Source organism: Trypanosoma brucei, chromosome 7 (genome assembly GCF_000002445.2).
Source record: "Trypanosoma brucei brucei TREU927 chromosome 7, complete sequence".
Classification (NCBI taxonomy): domain Eukaryota; phylum Euglenozoa; class Kinetoplastea; order Trypanosomatida; family Trypanosomatidae; genus Trypanosoma; species Trypanosoma brucei.
In genome coordinates, this window is record NC_007280.1 from 448848 (window position 1) to 473732 (window position 24885).

The window sequence follows — 24885 nt, forward strand, 5'->3', positions numbered from 1 at the left end:
CGATGCCTGGGCGAAGAGGGAAGCAGCGTGTGAAGCGGAAGAAGTCGAAACGTCAGAGGCCTTCCGGGATGGAGCGTGTGCTTATTGAAAGCATACACGTGCGGAAGCATAAGGAGCGTGACATTCTGAAGCATCACATCCCCCCTTCAGTAAAACCGAGAGTGAAGAAAGTGTCGTTGGATGCGACATTGCCCATGTTTAATGCCATCTCTAAAAACGCCAACCGGAGTACCTCTTCAGTGACCATGGCGAAGGGAACCAAATCGAACGGTACTGTGGTAGGATGCTGAAGTTCCAACTGTTAGTGCACATGCGCGCTGTGTGGTAAACCCCTGCAAACTATTATACGCGGTTGCGTTGGGAGTACGACTCGTGCATGCGTGTGTGTAATTATTGGGGCTAGTGCTTTGAAACGTACTATTGACAGGGCACCTTTACTGTGGAGATGTGCGAGGTGGACGTAATGTAGGTAAGGGTTATCGAGGTGTACCTCATCACTGTGATGCCTCTGTCAACAGGTCCCTGCGTTCGTGGCCGCATGGTGTATGAGTTGCTTCCTACTGTGTCGTGGGGAACTGTGAGCCACACCCTCTGAATTCTCAGCGTGTCCTCTGCACCTTTATTACGCCTGGGTGGGCCAGCTCTCTCTTCCCCCCGGGTCATGCATGGTGATATCTCTCCTGGCTCCGCATCCACTGTTAGTAGATGGTGGCGCCTTTAACGTTTGTATACTTCAGTGGTTCTCCTGTTTCAGCGCTTGGTACCGTCCTCCAGTTTCCCAGGAGTGAAGCCCACTATGGGTGTGCCACTGATTCGTGTCTTTTCTCTCTTTTCTGTCCCGCAACACTTTTGTGTAGTTAGCCCGCCACACTTGACCTTTGTTGAGGAAGGGGAGTGGGGGAACGAACCCACAGCGGATTAGACGAGACAACGGATGAGTAGAGATGCGACACCCTACGAGGGCGAGGGTGATGATGACGATTATGACGGGGCAATGAGGTGTATTCTCGTGGAAAAGATACGGCGACACCGTGCTCTCGAGCGTGAGGGAAGCGTTAGGGTTATAACACGGAAAGGTGTACCACCCCCGACACTAGGGGAGCTGCGCGCGATAGCTGACAGGCGGTCGAGACATGAAGACCTGTTGAGGTTGCAGCGGCGTCTGGATGGGGTAGAGAGACGGATGGGGTTGTGGCGTGACTATCTTTCCTACGAGCCCCCACCCTTTATGTCCTCCAGCGTTCCTGCTAACGCTTCTGAGACTGGAATCCTTGAGGGACGCGCAGCACTTCTTTCACCACTTTCCACACTGTTTCGCATTTTGCTCCGCGAGAATCGCGCGCGCGAAAGGCTACGGTTGCTGCGAGCGCGGCCCCCCCTCCCCAAGTCGCAAACGCCATCGCTAGCTAGTGCTCGACGGATGTCATTGGAGGTGGCTCGTTTTGTGGGAGACGATATATTTGTTCCCCCTGGGGATGGGTGCCGTTCTGCAATAACTTCCGAGCAGTTGCTTGTAACACCCGCGTATGAGGTCGAACGCCTTCGAAACCCGCTGGTGTTCTTGGCTCGCGAGTACCGTATGGAGCGACTCCCTGAATTCTCACTAAACCCAGCAAAGTCTCCGGATACTGGTCACAGCTCTGTGGTGAGGAAGGATTGCGGTGCCTCGTCTGCAGTCACATTATCAGACTTCCGCCAGCCACCTGTGATGTTAGAGGCATTTAATATACCTTGCGGCATTTACGATGTGGGTCGTAGAGTCCACCTCATTCAGGGGTATGAGCCGCTGTACAGCAGTGATGGGCTTGGGTCTCTTGACTCTCTTAGTAAGGCCGTGAAGTGTAGGCGGGATGGACCACAACGGGGCGATACTGCCTTCATTGACGGGCGGCTGTCTCAAAGTTTGTGGTGTTCTGGGACTCCAGCGAAACTACGAGGGCCGCTCCAGGAGGACTCGCTAAGCGGAAGCGACGACGACGAGGTCTCCCCAGCCTTCTGCGCGGATGTCTCATGGCTTCCCAAGTTCCCCGAGTAACAAGATTGCGATAGTGAGGGAATAGTAGAGGATATTCTCTTACTGTGCACTGGGTGTATCATTCTGTCACCCGATGTAATGTAATATATGGCGCAAAAGAATGTGCTTTTTGGTGAAGTGGATGCCTCCGGCACTGTTTCATTCGAATGGCTGCGTTTATTTTCTGTGTTGTCACTGCTCCGCCAACCTCTTGCACGCATCTGAGAACCCACTTGTTGATGCCTCTTTTCCCTTTACTTTTGTGTGCTCCCACCCTACGACCCCGTGTCACGTGACGCAGTTTTCACCGCCGACGATGGTTGGCGAGAGGACCGTCTCTGGTGGTTGGAAACCTGATAGTTCGGCACCTGTGTGTGACAGCTGCGATGTCACGTTCACTGTTTACAGGAGACGCCACCACTGCCGTTGTTGCGGCGGCGTGTTTTGCAACTCATGCTCGAATACGTATGTGAGCATCCCAGCATTGCATGAAATGAAACCACAGCGCGTGTGCCGCGCCTGTGCAACCGCGTTGTCTGGTGCCACAGATGCCTCTGCCACTGCCGGTTCGGCGGCAACCGACCCCGTGTCCGGCGGTTCCTTTCCCTCGATTGCGGAAGAGGAGGAGGAGGGAGGTGATGGCATTGTGTCTTCAGGCAGTAGTCGCCTCGACGACGATAGCGGTGATGTTGACGACAGTTCGTCTCATAGTGGGGACGTTTCGTCTGCCGTCGCGGCTGTGTATTCTTCCGTTGAGGAGGGACCACGCACCAGTAGCATGACCTTCATTGCGGCTTTGCAAGAGAATCTCAGACACTCGGATGATCCGGGTGTCGTGACAATCCTTATGTATGCTTCGGCGACGAGGCAGCAACTAATTCTTGTTACTGTGAGTGATGGAGAAACAATGTCGATGCTTGCAGAGCGACTAGCTGACACCTACCTCCGACTGGAGAACGGACCGTTCAAGGCCGCAAGTCTTACCGACCGGGAGAATGCGCTGAAGAGGTTGCGCTTCTTTAGTGAATCAGCTGCTGTGGATAACGGCGCTCAGGCAGTGTCCGTGGCGCTGCAGCATCGGCGCCTGGTTTTGACCGGTTGCTCGCTTTCCGAACTGCAGTGTCAGAGCGCGAAACCCCTCGTCCATGATTTTTTCTGCAGTAACATCAGTGCAGGGGAGTGTGGGGAGTGGGAATGAAGAAAGTGACTTTGTGCAATTATCGTTGCTGCAAATCACCCTTTTTAAGGTCTGCGTATGGACTATGCGTATTCCCAGGTTGGGTATGTAGTTACTTGAAGGAGGATAACCCCGTCTTCTAACCTAACCGGTGCCTTCCTTGCCGCATTCCGGCTTCTGGCGCCATCAGTCGCTGCTTGGTTTCATTTCCAACCACTCAATGACTCATGGGGGATCTCTTTTACTTCACCTTTTTCCCCTTCTCACACTGTCGATGTGACAGTGTCTTTTCAGTGTTCTGCGTAATCCCTTGTTCATTTTCCTTTTCCCTCTTTGCTGCTAGAAGTTGCGCATTATGTGCGTTGTTGTGGTGCCAGTAGCACGTGTGTACTGATACACGCTCCTTTATGTGCGTGTGTGCGAATCCGAGTAGGTACTGTGTTCTCTCCTCCTTTCTCGTACAACAAATTGTATAACCGCAATGCACTCTTGTAAACGAACACACAGGTAGGCTAGGCGAGGTTTTTCACAAAAGGAATATATATATATATCCAATGAATGTTTCTGAGTTTCTAAAAGTTTGGAAAGACGTTAAAGTTTGTGATGACGTCGTCGCTGATGGTGGCAGTGGTGGTTGTAACCTTGATATTGGTGTACCCTCTTTGTCTGAAGTGGATGATGGAGACGAGGTTCCTGTAGAATATGGTGATGTATCACGTGATGATTTTGGTGGTGATGACGGTGGTTGTGAAGTTTTTGATGAAGCGGGGTCGTTCTTTTATGGTCAGCGGAGTAAGCGGAGGAGATATGATGGTTTGAAGACGGATAGTATATCCTTGTGCAAACCTCGTGAACCATATGCCTGCCTGAAAACTTTTAGCACTAATGAGGGCAGTTATGACAATTTTGTTTCTGGTGATTCCGGAAGAAAGAGGGTGAAAGTCCAGATAGCTGGCCGCGGTAAGCCGAGGAAGGGATCGTTGGCTGCCGTTACTGCTTTACGCGAGGAGCTGCTGAGGAAAAAGACACTACTCGACAAGTCTTGTCGTCAAGAAGTCGTGGATTCTTCCACAAATGAAGAGTTTCCGACCATTGCAGAAGGGGAAAGCACGCTGGATGAGTTGCTGCTTAGTGTAGAAGATTTAGTACCTGTCGGGAACTTGGCAACAATCGTTGAAAAAAGTTTGGCACCCGCGCAAACCTCATCAGTCGAAGATCCGACTCTGTCGGCGGTAAGTACGGAGGCGGAAACTCCCCTTAAGGTCGACGAGCCGGGTGAACGCAAAGAAAGTACTGGCAGTGCCCCGAAAGCGGGGAAGCTAAGCATGTTTGCACGGGCGAAGTTGTACGTAAGTGGTGGGGATGCTCTAGAAGGAAAGGCAAACATAGAAGATTTTTTTGGAAAGAGGTTTACGTCATAGCAATACACGCACTGAGTTGTGGTTGTGTACTCGAAGATGATATTGCCCAACTCACACATTTACATGTGCTGGTGTGTGTTTTGTATTGTGAGTGAACACGCAGGTGCAGCAAGGGTTTACTCGTTGCTTTTCTTAACCTTTAAGGATAGTGAGGTGTATTCTCTTTGCGCCAGTTGCTGTACTGCATATATACACGCTGCTGTCACTTACCCTTTTTTTATAATGATTAGTACATAAGCTAATGGAGAAGTACCTCCTTGGCCCTTCGATGGGAGAAGGAAGGTTCGGATCCGTACGTTCCGCTGTTATCAGGGGGTCCGGGGTGCCTGTCGCCATCAAGTTGATTAACGTCACGCGCGTTGAGGAAGGTATTCCTCATATGGTTGCCAGGGAATTACTAGTGTCTATGCGGCTGCAGCACCCATACATTATTAGGACTTATGAGGTCTTCCCATACGGATCTTCTGTGGCTTTGGTGATGGAGCGTTGCGCGACCGATTTGTCGGCGGTGCTCTGTGAAAGAAGTCCCGCTAATCCCCTTTCCCCTCAATCAGCAAAATCACTTTTCAGGATGCTTCTTGGGGCACTTGCATATATGCACAAGGAGGGCATCCTTCATCGTGACGTAAAACCCTCAAATTGCTTCTTGGCGCGAGATGGAACCCTTCGTCTTGGTGACTTTGGTCTTAGTCGCATGCAAGACACGGAAGAGTCCATGACTCATGAGGTGGTGTCGAGATGGTACCGTCCCCCGGAGTTGTTGCTGGGTCAGCGCCACTACGGACCAGAGGTTGACATGTGGTCCGCTGGCTGTGTGTTCGTAGAGTTGTTACGAGGGTATACCGGCGCGTTTTTTGCTAGTGACGGAGATGTCATGCAGCTCTCACGGATTTTCGATGTTTTGGGCACCCCGACACAGGAATCATGGCCCACTGCGGAGTTGCTTCCAGATTGGGGAAAGGTGCACTTCGAACCTAAGAACCCGTGCCCATTGGGTGAGTTTTTCCCCGAGGCGTCCGGATCTGCGGTTGACCTATTGCGGGGTTTACTTTGTCTTGATCCTTCCAGACGTCTCAGTGCTGCAGATGCCCTTTGTCATACATATTTCAACGAGTACTGATGTCTGTTGTTGAGGTGGTGGGGGGGGGGGTACCCAAACCAAATGGCAAGTTGCAGACTGCTTCTGACTTTTGTGCGCTCACGCATTCATCACATGCAACCCCCTTGAATACCGTTTGCTCCAATATGCGTTACGCTATGCAGGGCATTTACTGACGCCTTCGAGTGTTCCCGTTTTATTTCCCTGATATCCCCCCTTTACCGTGGCGTGAACGTGCCATCGTTGGGGAAAATATTTTCTCTCTCTTAAGCATTCGAGCACCTACATTACTTAAAAAGGAACATCATCAGCAGTTACCTTTGCTGGCAAAGAAAGATCACATATGTATCGCAGTGCGTTTCGCAGCCTACGATGCTCCACTGTGAAGTATGCGAGGTGGAGCGCGGCTGGTAACTATGTTAACCGTCATGTTGGGCCCACCGCTGCCGACACGGAGGTAATGCTTCAGATGATCGGAAAGAAGACTATTTCGGATTTGATGGCAGACGCGATTCCTGCTGAACTTATGCGACCACCTATGAAAGAAATTGAACCTCTTAGTGAGAAGGACGCGCTTTCTTCGGTTCTCTCACTTGGGGCACGGAATAGGGTGTTGAAGAGCATGATCGGACAAGGTTACTACGAGTGTATAACTCCCTCAGTACTTCTTCGCAACGTCATTGAAAATCCTGGGTGGTATACGCCGTACACGCCGTATCAGGCCGAGATATCTCAAGGTCGTTTGGAATCGTTGTTAAACTTCCAAACGATGATAACAGATCTGACAAAGATGGATGTCGCAAACGCATCCCTCTTGGATCAGGCAACCGCTTGTGCTGAGGCAATGTATTTGGCATTCCGGCATCACAACCGTAAGCGGGACACGTTCTTTGTCTCAAAGGATGTTTTCCCCTCGTGCATCGAGATGATTAAAACACGAGCGGAGCCCCTCAAAATTAAGGTTGTGGTGGATGACCCGGCTTTATTCGATTGGGGTGAAGTCTCCCCGTGTGGTATGCTCGTGCAGAACCCTGACGCGAACGGGACGGTCCATGATTTTACGGAACTCTTTCAAAAGGCAAAAGACCACGGTGTTCTGTGTTGCTGTGGCGCAGACCTAATGGCCTCTTTGCTCATCAAACCACCAGGTGAAATGGGGGCCGATGTTGTTGTGGGAACTTCTCAGCGGTTTGGTATTCCACTTGGTTACGGCGGTCCTCATGCTGCTTTCTTCGCTGCAAAGGAACAGTTTAAGCGGTTGGTTCCAGGTCGTATTGTGGGAGTGAGCAAAGATGTTGCAGGAGACCCCGCTATACGGATGGCCCTGCAAACACGTGAGCAGCACATCAAGCGGGAGAGGGCCACTTCAAACATTTGTACTGCGCAGGCACTTTTAGCGACGGTAAGCGCCTTTTATGCCGTTTATCACGGCCCTGGAGGTCTGACGGACATAGCCAATGAAATTCATCAGAAGGCGAAGACGTTGGCAGTTGGTATGGAATCCGCAGGTCACTCAGTTGTGAACACGACTTTCTTTGACACCCTTACATTCAACTTAAAAGGCATAACGCCCGAAGACTACGCAAGCCAGTGCAATGAGAAGGGCATAAATGTTTTTCTCGATTATGGTACCGGAACAGTTTCCATATCGGTTGACGAAGCGACGACAGAGACTCACATTATGTCCCTGTTGGAGGCTGCGGGCTTGAAATTACCTGTTTTTGCGGCCCTCACGAAAATCGGAAGGAACAAAACGGCGTTCCCGGAAGCACTCGCTCGAACTTCATCTTTCTTACAACATTCCGTTTTTTGCAAGTACAGAAGCGAGGGTGAACTTATGCGCTACATACACCGCTTGCAACGAAAAGACTACGGATTGACACACGGTTGTATCCCTCTCGGATCATGTACCATGAAGCTTAACCCTGCTTCAGCTATGTTGCCCTTATCATGGGGCACATTCACCAATTTGCACCCACTCGCTCCTTCAGACCAAGTGCAAGGGTATAGTGCGATGTGCTTTGATCTGGAGCAGAAGATACGAGATGTAACGGGACTGGATGCGGTTTCGCTTCAACCGAACAGTGGGGCGCAGGGCGAATACGCCGGCCTTCGCGTCGTCCGCGCTTATCACCAATCGAAAGGGGAGGGTCAGCGAAATGTCTGTTTGATTCCTGTGAGTGCCCACGGCACAAACCCTGCTTCAGCGGTGCTGGCAGGGATGAAGGTTGTTACCTTAAAGTGCTTAGAAGATGGGCGAATTGATGTGGAGGACTTGAAGCAGCTATGTGAAAAGCACTCGAAGGAACTATCGTGCATCATGCTGACTTACCCCAGTACCTACGGACTGTTTGACAGAGACATTCTGTCCGTCACGTCGTTGGTACATCAACATGGAGGACAGTGCTACATTGACGGAGCCAATCTTAATGCGATGGTCGGGTACACAGGGCCGGGTTTTATCGGAGGTGATCTATGTCATATTAATCTTCACAAAACGTTTTCCATTCCTCACGGTGGTGGTGGGCCCGGTATGGGGCCCATCGCAGTGCGGCAGCATTTGGCTCCCTTCTTACCTAATTCCGTTCTCAGACAGAAAGTTGGTGGATCGCAGTCATTTGGGCAGGTGTCGCAGGCAGCGTATGGTTCCGCTTCCATTCTTACCGTTTCGTATATGCTGATGTTGATGTTGGGTACGCGGGGGATGAAGGTGTGCACGGAACACGCCATTTTGAATGCTAATTATCTCAAAAAACGTCTGGAAAAACACTACCGTATCATGTTCCTTGGGGAAGAGGATTTGTGTGCTCATGAATTCATCATTGATCTGCGCCCCTTCAAGAAATCTGCAGAGGTAGAGGCAGAAGATGTTTCCAAACGGCTGATGGACTATGGCATCCACTCACCAACTGTGGCGTTCCCCATACCGGGGACGCTGATGATAGAACCTACGGAGTCAGAATCTAAACAGGAGCTAGATCGTTTAGCAGATGCATTAATTTCAATACGCGGTGAAATAGCAGCCATAGAACGGGGTGAGCAGGACAAAACTAACAATGTTCTGAAGAATGCGCCGCACACGGCCAAATGTGTTACTGCGGAAAATTGGGATAGGCCGTACAGTCGTCGCACCGCGGCATTCCCAGCGCCGCATTCCAATATTGAAAAGTACTGGCCGACGGTGGGGCGCATCGATGGTGCGTACGGTGACCGCCATCTGATGTGCAACTGTATGTCGTTGGACTCATTCAAATAGAAAAAAATGCCGAAATAATTAGCTGTATTACCGTCCACCGCGATCTCACCTCCGGCGGGTTGTTGCGGCATCTCCTCTAATTTTTGAGCGAAAGATTCTTAGGTCATAACAAACGTGGGGGTGGCGAAAGAAAAAAACAAAAAGATTAAAGGTACAACGAAAGAAAACACCGTCAAAACGGTCGACTTTTCATGATTGTTGTACCACCCTTCTTACTCCACGAAATGGCGTTACTGAGTGTAGCCTCGTCATTTTTGTCATCTCCCCCCCCCTCCCTGTCTCTTTCTTGATGCAACAAGGAAAAGACTAAACAATCAAATGGAAAGGGAATAGAGCAATCCTAAAGTCCAAGTTCTCGTTGCTGTTGAAACGGCTTTATTTCAGCGCGTGCAACATCTTATCTTCACGCTCCGTAAAGCTTGGGGCTTCCGACGTTCATGTCACATCCATCCGGATGGTCAGCAGCTTTACTTGAATTCTAGTGTCGGTACCATTTAAATACTTTGAAGCAACGGAACGAGATGTGAAGCCACACATACACACACACACACAAATATTTGCGGTTGTAGAGGGCATACATGGAAAGGAGAAATGATGATGATGATGATGATGGAAATCCTTCTTTAAATATCTCTGGTGGGGTATCGGCAGTATGTGCCGTGGGATTGTGGGAGGTGGGGGAAGGGGGAAGGGGTATTGTAATCGAAAAATGGTACAGCGGTGTTAGGGGATAACATTCGTAGTGATTCTCTACGCGAATTTATATAGGAGATCAGATGCAAAGGGCTGCGATGTACAAAGCGAACCAGCATATTATTTTTTTTGGATTGTTTCGTTCATGCTATTTTTCTTTTTTTTCTTTTTACATTCTGTGTCAGTTTTTTCTTCCCCTTAAGCACACTACGAAGAGGAGAAAAGGTCAGCGATAAAACTTTATCAATGTTACAAGCGGCTGAGCAGAGAAACAGCTTGCGGCTCGCGAATGCCGTTGCCCTCGTTGCAGATGCTAGTGATCAACCAATAACCGAATACGTTGCCGAAAATGGTGGCGCGGCACCCCGGACTTCCAGCACTCTCACATTAGCGGAGCGGGCTATACGCAATATGGAGATTCGAGCTCTTTGTGAGGACAAAAACTACCAAAGAGTGAAGTTGACATCGTGTCGCGGATCAGTCGACTTGAAATTATTCACCTGCATGACGTCGCTGCGCGACATTCATGTTGAGATGGACGGCGATATATGTAACATTCCTTCTCTTCAAGACCTCCCAGATATCAGGAGGATATATTTGAGTAGCAAAACGATGAACGACAGTGATGTGCGACCACTCTGCAACATTGAAACCCTGGAGGAAATTAACATTTGTAACTCCCCAAACGTTGTTAACCTTGGGAACGTGGGTCGGCTACCGCGCGTACATACGCTGATGGTGAATCGCACTGGCGTGATTGATGAATTCCTCTGCGGTCTCACTTTAAGCAACACCTTGAGAAGGATTGATCTGTCTGAATGCCTGCGCCTCACAGACGTTGAGCCGTTGGCTAGCATTGAAACTTTGGAAGAAATTGACGTGAGCGGTTGCTTCCCTTGTGTGTGCGGGATTGGCGCCCTCGGTGCGCTGCCACGTTTGAAAATTCTCAATGCCAGCCTAACGGGAATCACTGATGAGTGCCTTGCAAGGCTTAGCGCAAGTCAGAGCCTCAAGAAACTTTTGCTCTCTAAATGTGAGCGGTTGACGAATGTGAGCCGTTTGGATACCGTTACTACCTTGCAAGAATTAGACCTGGCAGAATGTAAAAATGTGGTAAGTGGTATTGGTTCACTCGGTACACTTCCCGTCCTCCAGTGTCTTGATCTAAGCGGCACCGGGGTGGCCGATGATGACTTGTGCGCATTAAGTTGTAGCGCGACTATCTCAAAATTGATAATGAAACGTTGCGTTCTGCTCACAAACGTTTCTCCACTTGAAAAGCTTCGCACACTGCAGCACGTAAACATTGGAGAATGCATCAACGTCATTGAAGGGTTGAATTCATTCAGTGAGCTCCCGTCGCTGAGAACGCTTTACATGCATTACACTCCCGTCACGAACGAATGCCTGAGCGTAATCAGCACATCACAAAGTATCGTAAGCCTCAATATAGCGGCGTGTACGCGGATAACGGATATCTCTTGCCTGGCTAACTTGAAGACATTGGAGGATGTGAATATTAACATGTGCGAGAGTGTCGAGAAGGGGCTGGGCGATATCAGCGGACTCTCAAACCTTCGAATGCTGAGCGCTCGCTCCACAGTACTTGACGATGAGTGCGTAAAGATAATGAGCAGTTCCTCCAACCTCGAAAGAAGCTCGCTGGAAGGATGCGCAAAAATTACGGATGTGACTCCCCTTGCAGCGGTAAAGTCACTTGAGTATGTAAATCTTGATAATTGCCCAGTGGTGAAGGGCATTGCAGAGCTCGGCAAGCTGCCGCTGCTGCGGGTGATTTCCCTCCGCGAAACAAACATCTGCGAGGAAGATATTAAGAACCTGAAAAAGTTTAATCGACGATTATATATTGAGAGATGATGAAGGTTTGTGGGATGCGTGGGCAGAGCATGAAGGGCGCAGTGCAGCTGCTTCGTCTCAGCGAGCTCCTCTCTTTGCTTTGATACGTCGCAGCGCTATATCGCCCTACCTCTTTTTAGTTTTTATTTTTCTTCACTTCTCCGGGTTTGCGTTGGATGCAGTATAGTTGGGTGGAGCGCGGTGATGGGCCCATCACAGTGCAATATGTACAGTCACTGAATGTAAATTTTTTCCCGTTTTTTTTTTCTTTTGGTGCTATTGTGAGTGGACGAAATGATGCAATTTGAATTATATATGTAGACGGGAGGTCAGTTGTTACGGACGGGCAGCTCCTGAAGTAACGGGTGGGGGAACCACCTGACAACAGGAAGGGCAAAAAGGAGAGAACAATGTGTGAGGTTGATTTTGTAATTTTTTTTTAAAAAAAATTTCGTTACTGCACACCAAATCAACCATAAAGTGTGGATTACGTATTACACTGTTTCCTTGAATGTATCTTCACGTATTATTATTATTATTATTATTGCCGCTGCCTCCCGTAATAGGGGGCTGATCCACAATGTTTTTTCCTTTCCACCACTTTCCTTTTCCAAGACAGGAAACACTCAAAGGGGGGACTAACCCGCACTCCGATATTCTTTAGACGGTTTGACAGGGAAACAAGGGGGAAATTGTGAAGTTCGGCCCGTCCTTTTCATCAAGTAACTCATAAGCAAAAAAAAAAAGATAAAAAGAAATGCTCAACCCCGTGACAGCGTAACTGCAGCTTGGAGTTTATGGAATCCAACCAGTGAGGTAACGAAGGCTTCGCGGCAGTTAAGTGAAATCGGCTGCCATGGGGGTGGGGGACAAGCGTTACTTCAATTGCTTTACATGAAATAATTGCCCTCCTTTTTTTGTCCCCGTGTTGGGTGCCCACTGAAAGATATCGGGGCCGTTGAAAAACCATTCATGCTGGTCGGCGATAGAAAACGTGTTGGTTGTGCAGTGTATTAGATGTGAAATGAAAATAACTGGTGTATGAGAGTTTGGTCCCACGAGTAAATTTAAAAGGATGCGATAAATGTACACTGCGGATAATTATAGTACGAAATAAGTATGCGTAGGGAGTTGCTTCCCCTTTTGAAGCCATTGTTGAGATGGGATTTTGAAACTTCTCCCTTTACCGTTAGTAACGCGCTCACTTTTTTCTTTTTCTTTTTTTTTTATCGTTTCCATTCGCAACCTTGTCATCCGATTTTTTTCTTCTCGTAGCTTGCATGGTGTCTGTTAGAGGATGGTTACCCTACGGATGGCCGCTCGTAGACGCGGTTTGCATGCCAAGAGAAATTGGCACGTGAGCGTTTTCTTATTTCTTGGACTCACCTTCCTCGTAGCTCTCTTCGCGCTGTTGAGCTTGATTACGGGAAAGGGCAGCGACAATAGCGACCTGCCTAAGAGCACGACAGGACTCTGCGACACTCCATTGATGTACGACATTCTGCTTGACGCTGGTAGTACAGGAACCAGAGTGCACATTTTTGAGTACAATAAGTGGCGTCTCGTGGGGGAGGTGTACAACAGCACCCATCCAGGCCTTTCACAGCTCGCTAGTGATGACTCCGCTAACATATCTGCAAACCTTCAGCCGCTAATGGCAACGGCAGTACGTGCAATCCCTGAAGTTTATCATCCGTGTACAAAAGTGACGCTAAAGGCAACGGCCGGCTTACGTCTTCTTCCTCCTGAAAAAGTCGAATTCATCCTCCGCGAGACGAAGAAGGTGCTGCGGCGATATCCGTTCGTGGTGGGTTCAGTTTCCGTCATGGATGGTGATGAAGAGGGCATGGACGCGTGGCTTACGGTGGCGTACCTACTCGGGCGTTTCGATAGGTCAGCGGAGGGGACCCCAAATTCTACGGCAAAACGAATTGCAACCATTGATATGGGTGGCGCCTCTACACAGCTTGTGCTTCAAATGTCGCCAGGTTACACCGGCGAAACACAGTTCATAACCTCCCTGCATTTTGGTGTTACGGAGATTCCGTTATACACTTACAGTTTTCTGGGGTTGGGTCTTAGACAGGCCACACTCGAGGTGCTGAGAGAATTGACAGCGGTCGAGCGGACGTCATTCCCATGTTTTCCATCACGGTACCGGCATCGTATTGATGGTGAGGGAGGGGTTAGTTTTGTAGAAAATATTGATGGCAACGCGCAGGGATTTGGCGCATGCCTCCGCTTTTTCCATCGTTTTATAAATACACGCTCTTCGGAACACTTGGCGGCTCTCCGGGGCGGCCGACACGTATTGAAATTTGCTGAAGGAGCTCAATCGGTTGAGATATTCGCCTTTTCCTTCTTCCATCGCTTATGGCGACTTCGACCAGCAGACAATGTAACCGTTCAGTACTATAAGGAATTGGGCGAACAAGTGTGTTCCGCAGGTGGGAAGCACAACAGCGGGACGAACTGCATGGACGTTGCCTATTTATATGGTTTCCTCACGTCAGGGCTTGGTTTGTCTGACAAAACGAAACTGAACGTCCCCTACGTTCTGAGCGACGTGAAGGTTACGTGGGCTCTGGGCGCGTCTCTGCTATCAGTGGAGGGGAAGGTGCGGCGTTAGAACATAAAATTTGCACGGCTTTTACTCAGTATGAGTGCTGCATCCACATAAAGATTTTTTTCTTTGATTTTTCTCTCTTTTTTTTTTTTTTTGGCCGCCTCCAGTCTGCTTGACCATTTGTTGGTACCTTTTTTTAGTGTCGATGCTCAGTCACACGCGCAAAGTTTACTGAGTTAAAATGAAGACACGAGTGACTCACCGCTTCTTGCACTTTGGCTCCCACTTGCCGCCTACGTGCATATACCACTAAAAGATATTCGGTTGGCACATGTGATTAAGAGAAGACAAAATCAAACCGTCTTTCAATCGGTTTGTACCACCATAACTGGAGTGTGGAACATTCGCGCAACCTTGCGTAGAGCAGTCGGAATTTAGCGACTGATCTTCTTACCTTTTATCCTCCATTTCTTCCCATTTCCTTCAAAAGTAAGGAGGTGTCAATGGACTAGCGACTGCCAAGTTGTTGGAACATAGGCATAACGGGATATGGCGGCTCCCTCTCCGTGCAGTCACAGGTGTGAAATGTTGGCAACACTCGTCAATGATACTCCCGTCCCCATAAACAATTTTTTTTACGTCGTTTAACCAAACAACACTTGTGAAGAGAGCAGATGAGGTAGCAGAACCGTGCTCTCTGCAAGGGAGGGGGCCGTTGCCTCTTGAAAACGAAACAAGTGACTGGCTTCTAACTTATGAGTGCTAGCATGGAAGGTTGGTACCAGGGACACCTGATTTCATGGTCATGCCACGAAGTGAGTAAGCCAGAGTTGACAGTTTAGAGTGGGGGGGGGGGATAATTCTAAATTCACCCAACTGGCACGGGTCACCGACAATCGAAACCTGATAATAGAGAAAGAGACCCACAGTTCCATAAGGCACGACTTTCCCATCGCTTGAGGGTTGGGGATGTGACTTGGGCCTTCTTAGACGAATGCTTGCGAAGGGGGTGCCTTTTCACGAACATCCGTTTCCCGCAGCATTTGGGGTCCTAGTTCGCCAGTGATATAGTAAATATGTCCTCTTAATACGCCTTCCTCACGCAATGGACAATATACACCACCGCCCCGCTTCGCGCAAAAACGGTTTTCTGCTTTCCGAGGTCTTTTCGTCATTCACAGCATTTCTCGTGAACGGCGTCCACTTCAACGTGACGGTGCGGTTCCCTGCCCCCTCTTGTCGTGGGAAGCCGGAAGCAGCCCGCATTTTCCACGTGAAAAACAACAGCATTGCGTGTGAGCCCCCAATGCCGTCATACGGCACAGGGAGGCAGCTGCATCATGGCGCGGTACCGTTCCCTGTCGGTTCCACGTCACACTCCATCATGTTATTGCCCGGCCGTTGTGGAAATTGGTTTTTTTTTCACCCACAACTCCAAACTGGAGAAGGCCCCCCAACCTCGTCCTTCAGAATCATTTCCTCGGCCTCTAAAATAAGCACTTCCTCCTTAGCCCCCTCACAGCGGTACATTACATCAGGCAACTCAACAGTTATTGGAGGTCCAACTGCAACTTGTTGAGGACGCTTTTGCTCTCATAAAGTTGCTGCTTCCACGTTATATTATTTTCACAAAAGTTCTCAGAACCGCATCGGCAGCAATACCCCCACACACACTACGTCAGTAAAAGCTGACCCGCCAGCACCCTTACAAACTTCGCCACAATTTTCCTGCTAAATAATGGTCCTCTTTCAAGTTTCTTCGCATCTTGGCGAGAGTTTCTCGGACAAACTGCCACAAACTACAAGGGATGTTTCCATCCTACTGCTGATGACGTATGGCAAAAAACCTTTGTCACAAGTACCGTATACCTCCGCCCAACTTTATTTCGCCTTCTCCCCTTTAGCACTGTCACAGTAAGTGTCCTCTTCAGAAAGGAATTGGACAAAACTCATTACACGCAATTCAAGCATACAAAATAATCAGACACAACCTTATTGATGGTACTGGCACTCCCCATCAATACCTTCCCCCTTTCCATGACTAACGAGAGGCCCTTCCCCCACACCACCAACTACACCTTATCAATCCACAATACAAATCATACGTTGAACAGAAACTAAAACATTAAATACTAAATATAAATACATGGGGAAGTGATGTAAACTATAAGAGGGTTTATGTACGTCAAGGAAGTTTCATTAGAATACAATAATAGTTTTGAATTTTATTAAACAACTTAAAGCTTAACCACATGTGTGGAAACAACAATCACTTCACTATAGCATTTGTAGATTAGTGATTGTTACTGAAATAAATGAAAAAAACAAATGAAGTAAATATGGCAAGCACTGCATCCCATATTCTGTATTCATCACTGTGTGCTGACGCGTTTGAGTAGCTTTGCCCATTGACAGAAAAAAAAATAATAAATAAATGAAATCTCTTCTTGCATCTTGCACAAGTGTATTTCAACAGAACAAAGACGTAAAAGAAATTTTATGCTTAATATATTTACTCATTTATTTGAAGGAAAGGTACAATGGCCAAAAAACTATAAAGGTGCATGTGAGTTATACTTCATTGTCAGATAAAGTTAACTTCACAACCCTCCTGAAACACAAAAGGAAAATTAAAAGAATTACAATGAAGAAACAGAAGGAATACAATATGTTTTTGCCAACCTCTAACATGTTATATGTAAAAGTGACGAAATGGTCTTCACAATAGGATGCTACTCATGACCTCGTTTCCGTGTGAATGCTGGTGCATCTCGATATTTTCTCTCTTCATGATACGCTATTATAAGCTCTTTCTGTATCTTGTTATCAAATGTTATTTGATACTGGTCAATACCATCCCAAAATACTTGTGTTTCCTCAGTTTGTTGCTCAGCATCAGCGGTGTTGTTGTTCACACATCGTTGCCGCGTCTTAATCACACCACCATAAATAGCATTAACATATATCATCTCCCATGCCATGTTACGAGAAAAGGTATCCCAATCGGAAAAATACCTTGCAATGTTTGTCATAAATTCCTGTAACTCTGAAACACTTGCTTCTTTCCTGTAATTATCTGTTATTTGAATAAGCACAATAGTCTTTGAGGCAACTCCCAGTTGTGGAAAACCATCCCTCATATCCGCAACCCTTCTAGAGCAATCTTCCACAAAGAAAAAGCCATCCACAAAAAGCTTACTCTTTTCCAATGACCTGTAGAGCACTTTGTATTTACAGTTTCCAATTGCATTCTGTCCAGCTTCTGGTAAGAACTTTTGTTCAAAAATTTGAAACTGTTGTGGGGTCATATCTTTCAGGATGCTACGCTTGTCTTCCGTCTCTCCGAGTCTTCGGAGGTAGTTCAAATGTTTTGTGACCACACAAAAGACTCTAGGAAAGAGAAGTGAAACCAAAGCCCTTGTTTTAAGCGAGTAGGCTCCGACCTTACCGTATTCCATCATGAATTCATGGGATGACATACTTTCCGCAACATCTGCAAACAGCGTACAGAGTATCATATTCCCAATGGCAACTGATAGAGGTCTACAGTGGTATGATTCGAGGTTGCCATATCTGCTCCTCTCCCGTACAATCTTTATTAACGATTCTGTGAAATGATTACCTTTCCATTCAAAATATTTTCCCATCATCATATCATAGCCATCTCGTCTATTACAACTGAGACTGCTTAGATACTCTATTACTGCCGCCTCACGACAGCCAGCTCCATTACTGAAAACATAACGAGGCAGCGGCCCCACAAAGTCAACACGTCTCTCCACCAACCTCCACTCATCCTCTAGCTCTTCCTTAACCTTCAAACGAGCATTTTCATCGAGAGTCGTATAGTTGGGAAATAGGGACAGTTTCTTCCAAGCCACAAACGCCTTAATGTCACGTACGTCATCGCAGTTTAAAATTATCCTTGTTTGTTCCAGGTTCTTCATCCAGTACTTGTAGCGAACTCCATCTGGGGGTGCGAGGACAGTCACACCCCAAACATTTCTTGGGATCTCATAAGGCAGAGTTTCCTTACGACTATTAATATCAAAAATAATATGCCCTCTTTTTTTTAGACGCATTTCTTCAATAACATTAGTGACGTCTTCTCTCTTGTGCAATACAACCCTCCCTTCCTCATTCCCCTTCTTGTTGTATATAAGGTAAGCGTCCACATCCGTGAAATACACAACGACATCAAGCATTCCTTCATGGAAGTGAAGTAGGGAATGAAGTAAAAATGATCCAACTCCACATGATTTTCCAATACCAGATATACCAATGACAATGTGTGTTGGTGGTGTGCTCTCTGTCTTTTCCACCCACCATGCATTTAATTTTCGTTGTATTATATACCACACACGCATCATTTCACGACGGACGTAAATATGACCTCCATTTCCCCCATATAAACTAATGAGAGAACATTGAAATCTATCTGAGGGCCAACCCATCTTTGATGTAAGGACAAAGATCTCCAGGCCAGTGGGTCTCTCCTCAAGTTCCGCATCAACTTCACAATGTTCAGGAGTTATATCCACTTCTTCTTCCGTCCATATGTGTTGTGGTCTTCCAAAGAATACCTTCATACCGAGTGGCTCTTGATTATAACCTGACATCACATAACTCCACTTCGCATAATACAGAGACTCATATAACTCCTCTTCACGAGATTTCCTTTTTCCAGTTACCGATGGATTCTGCATCTGTCGTCCACCTTGTTCCTGCACTTCACCTTGTGCACGATTAAACCGTTCGTTAAACACATTCTGAGTATTTCTCATATTGCCGTTGTTTTGAATCATTCCTATCTCAAAATAATAACTTTAAATAGGTAATATTGTGTTACTTTCTGCACATATATGTGTTTGTGTGTGTTAAATCAAATAGTAAAATGAAGGGAATGATGTGTACACACTATCAAGCAACACATATATACAGTTCATGAATATCATAAACTAACAGAACAAATCATAACCCCTCCTTACAGTTAAACCCCTTAACAACCCCTTGCATATATTGAATAGTGATGTTCAATCAATTAAATATTCTGTATGAAAGCATGAGTAATAAGATTTTTAGATATGAGAGATAACAAACACGAAATCCTAAGTGAAGAATACTACTATTTCATATAATATAATATGTATGCATATAGTATAATATGTCATACTTTTTGAAATAATAAACAATAGTATTAATAATGAGATAAACAGAATTTACAATAATAGATTATACATTGCACACGTAATAATGAGGACAACGTATGTCACAAAGGTTCTTAATTATAACATCGAAAGAACATTAACTCAAAGCATCAGCATATACTGCACATACAAACTGTTATTCATTATAACATCTTGGCTCCATTTCACAGCATAGACGACAATGTTTGAGTGTAAACCGTAACATACAAAACCCAACACAAATATCTTCTGTACTGTCAAATATTGGGATGGTATCTCATCTCATTATTAAACACTTTCAACATTATCTTGTTGTCTCCTTGTTTGGGAACTCTCATCTGTGACACTAAGGAATATGTGAAGATATTAAGATCATTTATTTTTTTATTTCCTAGTTGCATTTGCAATTGTTCACGTATTCTTTCAGTACACGCAAAAAAATTGAAAGTTTAAGGAAAATTGAATTATGAGAATAAGGAAACAAAGGATAAATTTTCTGTGAACAATAAAATATTATATAATATCTCAAATCTTCTGCAGTGATTCACCACATGTGGAAAATATATGCAATAGTTACATAACACTGACAACACTGAATAAAGGAATATATTCAATATACTCAATATAGTCAATATATTTAATGCAAATATTACATGGAATATAAGAAATGTAAGGAATCAAAGGAATATAAAAAATAAAATGTAATGGAGAATGATGAAAACTTAAGATACATCTATGTGAGCATAGCGTTGTGTGAGTAGAAATCATGTGCATATTTTATCTTAATCTTTCCCTATATTGTACTCACTCACTCGTAAAATTTAATCATGGAAATAAAGTTTAGGGAATAGTAAAGTTGTTCTTCCACTCGCATCAAGACACAAATACCTGCTTTCTGTCATTGGAAATCATGTGTCTTTATTAAATTGTAGTATCCAATAATGAAAAAGAAGTACTCTATTACTATATCACTCATCATTTCCTACATCCCTAAATATATCGCATATTGTCACTATACATATTCTTTTTCTTTTTCATATACCATACAACAATCATATATTATTTACTTCCTTTCTTTAACCTGATGTTGTAATGTTCCTTTTGGAAGATACAAATAAATAATTGTACAAATATTAACACAAGAGTAATAATAGAAGAAAAGAATTACCTTAAGGAAACTACATGGAACTTCCATTATATAAGATACTACACTTCATATAAGGGGGAAATACGTAACAGTGGTTGTATCTTTTATTTGTCCTCAGTGTATCGGCAATCCTTCAGTAGACACTGCTTTGCAACTGATTTCTTTTATGGATTAAGTTAGTCAGCAGTGTTGAGACAGGTTCCCCCGCATAAGGAGTGAAGAAACAAAACAATATTCCTACCTTCTAACCTATTGAACAAGAATGTCTCAAACAATATCATTTGTCCCTATTTATTTCTGCAGATGCAAATGCTATTGATGGGTGAGATACATCTAAACAGCAACGGATATAACTATACTCATACAGTGTTTCTTTGATTTCTTCTCGTCACCACAGTTGTGTTGGGTTACAAATATATACACAGCACTCCACTTTGTGGCTATAAGTCTCTTTAATATTTGAATGAAATCCTGCTTATCGCTACTGCAATATTTCACACTCTGTGAGGGACACTGATATTTGCTTCTTTCGTCCATTTCATATTTTGATAGTTATGTAAATATCTTATGTGCAATCCATCTCCTTTCCAAAATAAATAAAAAGAAAGATAAAAGCATAAGCAATTATCGACATAAAAACTGGAATGAGTCTCTCGGTTACACGTCGCACGCTTCTAACATATAGACACGCTGCATGTAACCTATTTTTGTTGTTTCATGCATGTGTCAGTATGATAAAATGAAAATAGTCTCATGTTTCTCCTTGTGCTTTTGTATTGCATAAACTACTGGACTCGTCATCTCTTCCACCTATTCATCACACAGGAGTTGTTCACTTGCTTTACATATAGCATATAGTAAAAATACAAAATATCAAATTATTAAATTAATACTTCACTATAAGCAATAAAGCTTACTTGATTTTGTTTATTTCATTTATATCTGAGTTGAATTACATATGTTAATGAAATTATTCCACTACTCAAAGATACAAACACTTTATTGATATATATATATATATATATAGAGAGAGAGAGAGAGAGAATGGTTTTGAGACACACCACATATCAGTTCTTCAACATTACATATGTGTAAATCCATATTTACAAAAGGTACAGCTTTTGAATATCTGCATAATTATTTGAAGTATTATTATCTAATGAAGTGAACAGTAGATGTCACTAAAATGCAAATAGTAATAATCCTCTGAAAGGCATAAATACTGTTTCACACAATACTCTAAAGTAATGCAGCGCTATGCCATGAATACTTCCACAGAAGATACAACAACTAATGTGCGATAGTTAGTCATAATGATGCCTTCCATGTGATGAACTCTGCAATACAAATCATACGTTGAACAGAAACTAAAACATTAAATACTAAATATAAATGCATGGGGGAGTGATGTAAACTATAAGAGGGTTTATGTACGTCAAGGAAGTTTCATTAGAATACAATAATAGTTTTGAATTTTATTAAACAACTTAAAGCTTAACCACATGTGTGGAAACAACAATCACTTCACTATAGCATTTGTAGATTAGTGATTGTTACTGAAATAAATGAAAAAAAACAAATGAAGTAAATACGGCAAGCACTGCATCCCATATTCTGTATTCATCACTGTGTGCTGACGCGTTTGAGTAGCTTTGCCCATTGACAGAAAAAAAAATAATAAATAAATGAAATCTCTTCTTGCATCTTGTACAAGTGTATTTCAACAAAACAAAGACGTAAAAGAAATTTTATGCTTAATATATTTACTCATTTATTTGAAGGAAAGGTACAATAGCCAAAAAACTATAAAGGTGCATGTGAGTTATACTTCATTGTCAGATAAAGTTAACTTCACAACCCTCCTGAAACACAAAAGGAAAATTAAAAGAATTACAATGAAGAAACAGAAGGAATACAATATGTTTTTGCCAACCTCTAACATGTTATATGTAAAAGTGACGAAATGGTCTTCACAATAGGATGCTACTCATGACCTCGTTTCCGTGTGAATGCTGGTGCATCTCGATATTTTCTCTCTTCATGATACGCTATTATAAGCTCTTTCTGTATCTTTTTATCAAATGTTATTTGATACTGGTCAATACCATCCCAAAATACTTGTGTTTCCTCAGTTTGTTGCTCAGCATCAGCGGTGTTGTTGTTCACACATCGTTGCCGCGTCTTAATCACACCACCATAAATAGCATTAACATATATCATCTCCCATGCCATGTTACGAGAAAAGGTATCCCAATCGGAAAAATACCTTGCAATGTTTGTCATAAATTCCTGTAACTCTGAAACACTTGCTTCTTTCCTGTAATTATCTGTTATTTGAATAAGCACAATAGTCTTTGAGGCAACTCCCAGTTGTGGAAAACCATCCCTCATATCCGCAACCCTTCTAGAGCAATCTTCCACAAAGAAAAAGCCATCCACAAAAAGCTTACTCTTTTCCAATGACCTGTAGAGCACTTTGTATTTACAGTTTCCAATTGCATTCTGTCCAGCTTCTGGTAAGAACTTTTGTTCAAAAATTTGAAACTGTTGTGGGGTCATATCTTTCAGGATGCTACGCTTGTCTTCCGTCTCTCCGAGTCTTCGGAGGTAGTTCAAATGTTTTGTGACCACACAAAAGACTCTAGGAAAGAGAAGTGAAACCAAAGCCCTTGTTTTAAGCGAGTAGGCTCCGACCTTACCGTATTCCATCATGAATTCATGGGATGACATACTTTCCGCAACATCTGCAAACAGCGTACAGAGTATCATATTCCCAATGGCAACTGATAGAGGTCTACAGTGGTATGATTCGAGGTTTCCATATCTGCTCCTCTCCCGTACAATCTTTATTAACGATTCTGTGAAATGATTACCTTTCCATTCAAAATATTTTCCCATCATCATATCATAGCCATCTCGTCTATTACAACTGAGACTGCTTAGATACCTTATTACCGCCGCCTCACGACAGCAAGCTCCATTACTGAAAACATAACGAGGCAGCGGCCCCACAACGTCAACACGTCTCTCCACCAACCTCCACTCATCCTCTAGTTCTTCCTTAACCTTCAAACGAGCATTTTCATCGAGAGTCGTATAGTTGGGAAATACGGACAGTTTCTTCCAAGCCACAAACGCCTTAATGTCACGTACGTCATCGCAGTTTAAAATTATCCTTGTTTGTTCCAGGTTCTTCATCCAGTACTTGTAGCGAACTCCATCTGGGGGTGCGAGGACAGTCACACCCCAAACATTTCTTGGGATCTCATAAGGCAGAGTTTCCTTAGGACTATTAATATCAAAAATAATATGCCCTCTTTTTTTTAGACGCATTTCTTCAATAACATTAGTGACGTCTTCTCTCTCGTACAATACAACCCTCCCTTCCTCATTCCCCTTCTTGTTGTATATAAGGTAAGCGTCCACATCCGTGAAATACACAACGACATCAAGCATTCCTTCATGGAAGTGAAGTAGGGAATGAAGTAAAAATGATCCAACTCCACATGATTTTCCAATACCAGATATACCAATGACAATGTGTGTTGGTGGTGTGCTCTCTGTCTTTTCCACCCACCATGCATTTAATTTTCGTTGTATTATATACCACACACGCATCATTTCACGACGGACGTAAATATGACCTCCATTTCCCCCATATAAACTAATGAGAGAACATTGAAATCCGCATGATGGGTTACATATCTTTGATGTAAGGACAAAGATCTCCAGGCCAGTGGGTCTCTCCTCAAGTTCCGCATCAACTTCACAATGTTCAGGAGTTATATCCACTTCTTCTTCCGTCCATATGTGTTGTGGTCTTCCAAAGAATACCTTCATACCGAGTGGCTCTTGATTATAACCTGACATCACATAACTCCACTTCGCATAATACAGAGACTCATATAACTCCTCTTCACGAGATTTCCTTTTTCCAGTTACCGATGGATTCTGCATCTGTCGTCCACCTCGTTCCTGCACTTCACCTTGTGCACGATTAAACCGTTCGTTAAACACATTCTGAGTATTTCTCATATTGCCGTTGTTTTGAATCATTCCTATCTCAAAATAATAACTTTAAATAGGTAATATTGTGTTACTTTCTGAACATATATGTGTTTGTGTGTGTTAAATCAAATAGTAAAATGAAGGGAATGATGTGTACACACTATCAAGCAACACATATATACAGTTCATGAATATCATAAACTAACAGAACAAATCATAACCCCTCCTTACAGTTAAACCCCTTAACAACCCCTTGCATATATTGAATAGTGATGTTCAATCAATTAAATATTCTGTATGAAAGCATGAGTAATAAGATTTTTAGATATGAGAGATAACAAACACGAAATCCTAAGTGAAGAATACTACTATTTCATATAATATAATATGTATGCATATAGTATAATATGTCATACTTTTTGAAATAATAAACAATAGTATTAATAATGAGATAAACAGAA

The 24885-nt window shown here is 44.4% G+C and overlaps 11 protein-coding genes across 11 annotated transcripts, besides 9 other annotated features; 9 read left to right on the forward strand and 2 right to left on the reverse strand.

Moving 5' to 3' along the window:
* Positions 1–24885: part of a sequence feature (sequence corresponds to BAC RPCI93-43M14) that runs on past both edges of the window.
* Positions 3–290, forward strand: Tb927.7.1860 (hypothetical protein, conserved; the record flags this gene model as incomplete). Its single annotated transcript, XM_840717.1, has 1 exon — positions 3–290. One exon carries the CDS (start codon positions 3–5, stop codon positions 288–290), a length of 288 nt encoding a protein of 95 aa, XP_845810.1.
* Tb927.7.1870 (hypothetical protein, conserved) lies at positions 935–2035 on the forward strand (the record flags this gene model as incomplete). The annotated part of the gene is made up of 1 exon (XM_840718.1): positions 935–2035. The coding sequence occupies one exon, from the start codon at positions 935–937 to the stop codon at positions 2033–2035; it is 1101 nt and encodes a 366-aa protein (XP_845811.1).
* On the forward strand, positions 2331–3212 carry Tb927.7.1880 (zinc finger protein, putative; the record flags this gene model as incomplete). The annotated part of the gene is made up of 1 exon (XM_840719.1): positions 2331–3212. The coding sequence occupies one exon, from the start codon at positions 2331–2333 to the stop codon at positions 3210–3212; it is 882 nt and encodes a 293-aa protein (XP_845812.1).
* On the forward strand, positions 3746–4612 carry Tb927.7.1890 (hypothetical protein, conserved; the record flags this gene model as incomplete). The annotated part of the gene is made up of 1 exon (XM_840720.1): positions 3746–4612. One exon carries the CDS (start codon positions 3746–3748, stop codon positions 4610–4612), a length of 867 nt encoding a protein of 288 aa, XP_845813.1.
* On the forward strand, positions 4854–5732 carry Tb927.7.1900 (protein kinase, putative; the record flags this gene model as incomplete). Its single annotated transcript, XM_840721.1, has 1 exon — positions 4854–5732. The coding sequence occupies one exon, from the start codon at positions 4854–4856 to the stop codon at positions 5730–5732; it is 879 nt and encodes a 292-aa protein (XP_845814.1).
* Positions 6055–8967, forward strand: Tb927.7.1910 (glycine dehydrogenase, putative; the record flags this gene model as incomplete). The annotated part of the gene is made up of 1 exon (XM_840722.1): positions 6055–8967. One exon carries the CDS (start codon positions 6055–6057, stop codon positions 8965–8967), a length of 2913 nt encoding a protein of 970 aa, XP_845815.1.
* Positions 9559–9579: a microsatellite.
* Tb927.7.1920 (leucine-rich repeat protein (LRRP), putative) lies at positions 9907–11538 on the forward strand (the record flags this gene model as incomplete). Its single annotated transcript, XM_840723.1, has 1 exon — positions 9907–11538. The coding sequence occupies one exon, from the start codon at positions 9907–9909 to the stop codon at positions 11536–11538; it is 1632 nt and encodes a 543-aa protein (XP_845816.1).
* Positions 11947–11969: a sequence feature (AT_rich).
* Positions 12042–12063: a microsatellite.
* On the forward strand, positions 12815–14146 carry Tb927.7.1930 (nucleoside diphosphatase, putative; the record flags this gene model as incomplete). The annotated part of the gene is made up of 1 exon (XM_840724.1): positions 12815–14146. The coding sequence occupies one exon, from the start codon at positions 12815–12817 to the stop codon at positions 14144–14146; it is 1332 nt and encodes a 443-aa protein (XP_845817.1).
* Positions 14201–14238: a sequence feature (T-rich).
* On the forward strand, positions 15189–15662 carry Tb927.7.1940 (hypothetical protein; the record flags this gene model as incomplete). The annotated part of the gene is made up of 1 exon (XM_840725.1): positions 15189–15662. The coding sequence occupies one exon, from the start codon at positions 15189–15191 to the stop codon at positions 15660–15662; it is 474 nt and encodes a 157-aa protein (XP_845818.1).
* Positions 16499–16519: a sequence feature (AT_rich).
* On the reverse strand, positions 16816–18888 carry Tb927.7.1950 (retrotransposon hot spot (RHS) protein, putative; the record flags this gene model as incomplete). The annotated part of the gene is made up of 1 exon (XM_840726.1): positions 16816–18888. The coding sequence occupies one exon, from the start codon at positions 18886–18888 to the stop codon at positions 16816–16818; it is 2073 nt and encodes a 690-aa protein (XP_845819.1).
* Positions 16816–24885: part of a sequence feature (RHS array, number of copies uncertain. May contain misassembly.) that runs on past the window's edge.
* Positions 21422–21442: a microsatellite.
* Positions 22083–22103: a sequence feature (AT_rich).
* Positions 22400–24472, reverse strand: Tb927.7.1960 (retrotransposon hot spot (RHS) protein, putative; the record flags this gene model as incomplete). Its single annotated transcript, XM_840727.1, has 1 exon — positions 22400–24472. The coding sequence occupies one exon, from the start codon at positions 24470–24472 to the stop codon at positions 22400–22402; it is 2073 nt and encodes a 690-aa protein (XP_845820.1).